General features: G+C 52.3%; 1 protein-coding gene across 5 annotated transcripts in view; it reads left to right on the top strand.

Moving 5' to 3' along the window:
* Positions 1-6,065, top strand: part of sbf1 (SET binding factor 1) — a 52,332-nt gene extending 46,267 nt beyond the window's left edge. For all 5 annotated transcript variants that reach the window (XM_085376322.1, XM_085376321.1, XM_085376319.1 and 2 more), the window contains 10 exons: positions 366-542; positions 621-722; positions 803-988; positions 1,312-1,438; positions 1,514-1,644; positions 1,717-2,061; positions 2,925-3,130; positions 3,275-3,362; positions 3,440-3,571; positions 3,948-6,065. In XM_085376322.1, coding sequence (XP_085232448.1) covers positions 366-542; positions 621-722; positions 803-988; positions 1,312-1,438; positions 1,514-1,644; positions 1,717-2,061; positions 2,925-3,130; positions 3,275-3,362; positions 3,440-3,571; positions 3,948-4,046 — 1,593 coding nt within the window. In that variant the 3' untranslated portion in view covers positions 4,047-6,065. The remainder of the gene's footprint in view (positions 1-365; positions 543-620; positions 723-802; positions 989-1,311; positions 1,439-1,513; positions 1,645-1,716; positions 2,062-2,924; positions 3,131-3,274; positions 3,363-3,439; positions 3,572-3,947) is intronic.
* The last annotated feature ends 1,220 nt before the right edge of the window (positions 6,066-7,285 follow it).

Below are 7,285 nucleotides of genomic sequence, written 5' to 3'. Positions count from 1 at the left end.
CTCACATAAATACAAATACAAAGCGCTGGGTTACAACCTGCCTGTAGCTGAGACTCTGGGTGTCAGCAGTACTCTGACACATGCACAGTAACCCCTGCGAGCTTCAAACTGACACTGCAGATCCACTCTGGAGCTAAACTGCAGTCAGAAACCTCTGAGGTTTGTTCGCTCACCGAGAGGAAAAACAACCTCAGCAGAGCCGTCATTCTGTCACGCTAACAGTCAGCACGTACACGCAGGACATAAACCCTGAGACTGACACAGGTGTTGGCCGCTACATTAACGTGTTGCTCGCAGCTCGAGGGGGAAGAGGGCAGAAAACAAATGTGCTTTGGTGTCTTCAACAATAACTGTGTTGTCCTCAGGGAGGGAAGCAGGACTCGTTCCAGCAGTGGGAGGTGGTCCCCATCGAGGTGTGCGACGTGCGGCAGGTGAAGAACAGCTTCAAGAAGCTGATGAAAGCCTGCGTGCCGAGCTCCTCGACCTCCGACCCCAACATGAGCTTCCTGCGCTGCCTGGAGGAGTCCGAGTGGATGGCGCTGGTACGTCGCGCTTTGTGTTTCTCAGCTGATTCTCGTCCACGCGGCTCTTATTTGTGCTGACTGCGTGTGTGCGTTCAGCTCCACAGGGTGCTGCAGGTGTCGGTGCTGGTGGTGGAGCTCCTGGACACGGGCTCGTCAGTCATGGTCAGCCTGGAGGACGGCTGGGACGTCACCACGCAGGTCTGACAGATGCTGGCTGCTTGGTTTTGTTAGAGCGAGCTGCGAGGGGGCAGAGTGTGTGATGCTGCATCTCTCTGCAGGTGGTGTCCCTGGTGCAGCTGCTCTCTGATCCCTACTACAGGACATTCGATGGTTTCCGGCTCCTGGTGGAGAAGGAGTGGCTGTCGTTTGGCCACCGCTTCAGCCACAGAGGAGCTCAGACACTGGGCAGCCAGAGCAGCGGCTTCACCCCCATCTTCCTGCAGTTCCTCGACTGTGTGCACCAGGTACAACAGCTGATTGTTTATCCATCATCAAGGACCGGCGCTTTGCTCTCACCGCCGCTGCCACGTGTTCGGACTGTGAGGCAGCGTGTAGAGCAGCAGCAGATTTACTGTCCTAGAATCATCCTGATTAATTAGATGTGATGTGACACGCAGCAGGCTTCTGTTCTCCTTCCTCTGATTGCGTTTGCCACAAGGTCAGAGGTCAGAGCTGTTCCTGTTTGCACTGGTGGCTGCTGCACGTACGGAGCAGCTGCAGCGCTGAGACACGATTCAGAGCAGACCTTTAATTAACACGGCATGTGTTTGTGTGCCTCCACCCTCAGATCCACCTCCAGTTCCCCATGGAGTTTGAGTTCAGTCAGTACTACCTGAAGTTCCTGGCCTACCACTACGTCTCCAACCGCTTCCGCACCTTCCTGCTCGACTCGGACTACGAGCGCATCGAGCTGGGTGAGTACAAACGGAGCCCGTGTTGATTCCACGCTCGAAGGCGGTTGTTAGTGTAACCATGATCCGTGTGTGTAGGAGTGCTGTACGAGGAGAAAGGCGAGAGGAAAAACCCTCAGGTGTGCAAGTCTGTGTGGGACTACATCGACCGACTGAACAAGAAAACGCCCGTCTTCTACAACTACATGTTCTCTCCTGAAGACGACGAGGTGAGAACACGAGCACAGCCTGCTGCGCCCGAAACACAAACTCGTGCTTAACGAAGGCGCTGCGTGTTCCAGGTGCTGAGGCCGTACACCTTCATCTCCAACCTGAAGGTGTGGGACTTCTACACGGAGGAGACGCTGTCCGAGGGGCCGTCCTACGACTGGGAGCTGAGGGGCCGGCAGGAGCGCGCGGCCGAAGAGACGGCGGAGAAACCCGACACCAGCGGGCCTAAATCTCAACGCCACATTGTGTGGCCGTGTTACGACAACCTGACCAAGGTGGTGCCCGACGCCATCACCAAGCTGCTGCAGGACCTGCAGAGCCTGGAGGCCGAGCTCGGCCAGGCGACAGACAAGTGGAAGGACACGTGGGATAAAATCAAGACCACGCAGAGGACGGAGACCAAGCTGGAGAGCAAGGTGGGCCAACAAGCACACGAGCCGGTGTCGACCCTGCAGGGTGCTAACACTCACTGCAGCTTTAACCCTGCTGTATGTGGTTGAGCCAGGCTTTCATCCTACAGACACGCGCACAGACACACACACGCACAGACACACACACGCACAGACTCACACACACACGCACAGACACACGCACACACACACACGCACACACACAGACACGCACACGCACGCACGCACGCACACACACACACAGACACGCACGCACGCACGCACACACACAGACACGCACACGCACGCACGCACGCACACACACAGACACACAGGCACACACACACACACACACACACGCACAGACACGCACAGACACACACACGCACAGACACACACAGACACACAGGCACACACACACACGCACACACACGCACACACGCACACACACAGACACACACGCACACACACAGACACACACACAGACACACACACGCACAGACACACACACGCACACACACACACGCACACACACACGCACAGACACGCACACACACACGCACAGACACACACACACACACACACGCACAGACACACACGCACAGACACACACACGCACACACGCACGCACACACAGACACACGCGCACACACGCGCACACACAGACACACACACACACAGACACACAGGCACACACAGACACACAGACACACGCACACACACAGACACGCACACGCACAGACACGCACACACACACGCACACACACATACACGCACACACAGATACACACGCACACACAGATACACACACACACACACACACACACACACACACACACACACACACAGGTAGCTCAGTGTGTGTGCACTGATGTTTTCTGCCTCTGCAGCCTTCCTTCTCCAGCTCCCTGCTGATGTCATCCAACCTGAGCCATCAGCGGCGTTCTCAGGGCGTTTACCTGCAGGAGAGCGGTGTAGGATCCTCCATCAACCTGGCTCTGGACTGCGAAGCCAGCGCCACGTCTACGCCCGTCCCCGGTCGGCCGAGCACCAGCACCCTCTACAGCCAGTTCCAGAGCAGCGAGAGCGAGAACAGGTCTGTACCTGCCAGCGGGGCGTCGTACTGAACAGCGACTCCTCCCAGCTCTGCTGCCGTGTCACAGGCCTGTAGATAAACTGTGCAGCGTAGTGGTGGCAGAGAACAGCTCAAGCATGTCTCTACTTGTGTTTTGGCCTCCAGGAGTTTTGAAGGCATTCTCTTCAAGAGAGGGGCGTTGTTGAAACCATGGAAACCGCGGTGGTTTGTGCTGGATAAGACCAAACACCAGGTAAGACGGAGCAGAGGAGGCTTTGTCTCCAGGAGACCGTTGCTGGTTTAATGGCGCCTCTCTCCCTCCCTCTGCAGCTCAGATACTACGAGAGCAGGCAGGACAAGGAGTGCAAAGGAGTGATCGATCTGGCTGAGGTGGAGTCTGTCACCGCGGGAACGCCCACCATGGGAGCGCCAAAAAACATTGACGAGAAAGCCTTCTTTGATGTGAGTGAGCTCCCTCGCCGCGTTGCTCCAGGATCGTTTCTGACAGGAAGTGAGCCTGGATTGGCTGAAGCTCCCCCGTAGCGTTCATGGGGAGGCAGAGACCACACCCTCCCTAAGCGCTGGTGCACACACAGTAGTTTAAACAGACACACACTCCTCCCAGGAGGCTTTCAAGGCTAAAGAGTCAGAGACGATTCTCTTCTTGGCCTTAGTTTCAGCATTACATGAAACTGTAGGTTATAGCAGCGAGCTGAGCGCCGACTGCAGAGAGCCCCTCCCCCTGCTCCTGCAGCCTTTCTGAGTCCGTGCACGAACGAGACCCCGCTGTTATCAGTCTATGTTTAACGATCCTGATTCGTCTCTCTGCTTCTTTCAGCTCAAGACGACCAAACGAGTGTACAACTTCTGTGCCCAGGACAGCCTGAACGCACAGCTGTGGATGGACAGTGTTCAGAGCTGCCTGTCAGACGCGTAGAGGCGAGCGGCGAAGGGAGGAGCCTGTGACCACCGTGCTCTGTTCTGTGTTGAACTAATGACTTTGCGTCACAACGTTTCCATGTTTTTGTTATGAAAAGAAAAAACCACAAAGTCGCTGTCGTAGCTGCAGCATGAAGATCCTTCCAGCCCTGTAAACCGCCCTCCTCCCCTCCTACTAACCTCACTGCCCGGCCGCACACTCGGGGGAGGAATGACGGAGGAGCTGCAGTCGGCCCGGCCTCGTTCAGACTTCGAGGGTCCGACGGCTCGTCGGTCGGCAGACGTTCTTCCTCTTTGCCTTCCACTGCCCGACGCAGCGCTCACGGCGCGTTCAAAGGAAGTTCAAGAGGAAGCGGCTGCAACGAGGGGGCTCGTCAGCGGTTCATGAAGGATTTCCTTTCAGTTTTTTTTGTTTTTGCTTTTTAAAAATCTCAAATTTGTTCCAGGAGGAGGTCAGCGCTCCTCCACGTGTGGCAACGACACACTGCGAACGCCATGAACCGCTCGCAGAGATCAAAGAGCCCAGCGGGTGTTGAGAGTGTCGGTGGACTCGTCGCCGACAGTGTTTACAGAGGACCCTCACTACGCTGTGCGCTAACATTCACACTCTGAAGGACAGGCACTGCTGTATGAAACAGGGAGGAGACCCCGGTGTGTAGAGGCACACCGAGTGTGGGAGAGGAAAACTCCGTATTTCTTTAACCGCTCAAATGGTCTCGTTTCGCCATGAGTCGCTTTGTTCTCTGATTCCCATCCTAGTTCACGTATCGAGCTTCCTCCGCTACGACTGAGCGAAGCAGGTAAATGCAGACGCGGTGACATCGCCGCCTGCAGGTGCAGGCTTTGAAATGACTCGTGTGGCGTACGCCAGGACCGATTCAACTGAACATTGTTAAAAGACCACAACTTTTTCTCCATGTTGTTGTTGGCAGAAGTTCCAAATTTAAAACGTCAGCAGACACGAGACCGTAAGAGCTGTAAGTGAAATACTGTCGTTTCCTCCGACGACGGCGGGGTGGTGAAGGTCACACAGGCGTGTGTGAGCGCTGCTCGCGAGTTTCCACGCTGTTGTGTTTAGACGTGAACGATGCAGCATGAGCGGCGTGGCCCTGGGAGCGCGGGCGGAGGTTTCAAACATCTGTGTCTGTCCTCCACGAGCACCCGAACCCTGCTCTGTAAAATATGTCCTCCTGCTGTCTTTGAACACAGGCTTTTGTGCTGATAACTCTTTTGTACATACTACTCCAGATTTGTATGTAATGTTTATGCTAGTAATTTATTTAACTTGTCTCCTCAGTAAAGTTCCTCAAGCACCACTTTATTTTGAAATTAGGAATTCAACGTGCCATTTGTTTCTGTATTAATGTGACTAATGCTTCTTGCAAATGTACACCCTTAGTGTCTTTTTTCTTTGTGTAAACACAGTTGTCCTTAAACATGAACCATTAACAGTAGAGTGGAAGGGGAAGCCTCTTCACCGCGCTGCTCGCCCACAGCGACGGGACGATGTGGACTAACAAAGGTCAGAGGTCAGGTGTTCCTGGTGCATCGTTGTGAGATTGACGATAACAAACACGTAGAAATATTCATACTGATTGACGCTGATCCTGTGAATAAATTATTCTAATAAAATCTTTTTTTTTTTTTTTCGTATCCAGTCTGTTTGGTTGCCGTCTTCTTGCTTAATATTCTGATGCTCAGTTCATTTCAGTAGGATTTGCTGGTATTAGCGGTGCGAGCATGATGAAACCTATAAACGTCTGCAGGCTCCTCACGGTCAAAGGTCAAACAACCTGATGGTTTGGGTGAGGAACAGAACGCTCGCTGCGTCCTCGGGTCAGCCCCGGCTCACCTTTTTCACTCTCGTTTACTCATCTCTCAACGGCTGCATCGCCCCAACAATATGACATAATCACTTTTATTTATTTGTTGTTTTTTATTAAATTAGAAACGACCTTCTGAGCCGGGTTATGTTGTCAATCATGTCGATATCGAGTTTTTAGAATCCAAATAAAAAACTGTGGGTTTAAAGGTTCACGTGTCCGTGTCTGTCTGCAAACTGCTGCACCACAGTCAACAGCTGCTCTGCAGCGCTCAACCTGCATCACCTGCATCACCTGTTTTCCTATAAGAAGAGCAAACCAAATACCTGCTGTTACCCTTGTGTTGTCCTTGGGACATTTTTGTCCTCTAAAGAAATCTTCTGCTATCAAAAATGTGTTTTTATTAATCAAATGGTCTGAAAACAAGTTGTTCAGTACTATGCTGTGCATGATTGGAATAAGTTTGAAGTAATTTGATGTATTTATGGGGTTTTATTGGACTTTATAACGTCTGTTGTCCTCGGGGACAAAAACGTCCACAAAGTGTTGCAAAGGGCCACATTTTCACACACTGCTGTCAAACATCTCGGATCACTGATGTGTGGGGTCAAGCAACGGTCATAACCACCACAACAGGCAGCACAAAGAGGAGGCAGGCGCTCCACATTCAACGGTATTTACACAGCGCCGAATCACAACAGTCGCATCAAGGTGCTTCGTATTGTAAGGTCGACCCTACGTACACAGAAAGCAGCTCACAGGCCTCCACTGCTCTGGAGGCTTGTGAGCTAATTTTTTTACCATGTTGTGCAAAGCAATGAGCAGTAGGACAAAGCACATATTGTCCTCTAGGTCAGCGGTCTCCAACCTCTTTTGCGCTACAGGCCGGTTTATGGCCGACAATATTTTCACGGCCCGGCCTTTAAGGTGTCGTGGATAAATACAACATAATAAAACCAGTACCGGTACCGAAAAAAAGATTTATTCATAACACACGTGAAAAGACCCAGGAAAACCGCGTAAACGCTGGAAACTGATAAAAACCCTGAAAACCAGACATTTCACACCTGAGCCTCAACTCTCACGGCCCGGTACCGGTCCGAGGCCCGGGGGTTGGGGACCGCTGTCCTAGTATAATGAGGAGGGAGAATCAATGTTCAGGAAGATCCAGGGTTAGAAGATATAGAAAATATTGTCAATATTTAGAGCACATGCTACCCTTTCTCTGAAAAAGCACATCAGCCACCTGCAGAAGTGGAAGAAGGCTATGAAGTGAAGAAAAGTGATGAAGAATCTGAACTATGTTCAAGTAGGTTCTCAGGCATCCAGGACATGGTAGTCTGAGGAGCTTGGAGAGAAAGTGACTGGGCTTCTTGAAGTTTCTTGAATTTTCAGAATGTGAAACTGAAATAGA

Source organism: Diplotaxodon limnothrissa, linkage group LG17 (genome assembly GCF_057381915.1).
Source record: "Diplotaxodon limnothrissa isolate DT_005_m linkage group LG17, D_limnothrissa_male_GT1.1, whole genome shotgun sequence".
Taxonomy (NCBI): domain Eukaryota; kingdom Metazoa; phylum Chordata; class Actinopteri; order Cichliformes; family Cichlidae; genus Diplotaxodon; species Diplotaxodon limnothrissa.
This window is presented reverse-complemented; position numbering and strand designations above follow the sequence as displayed.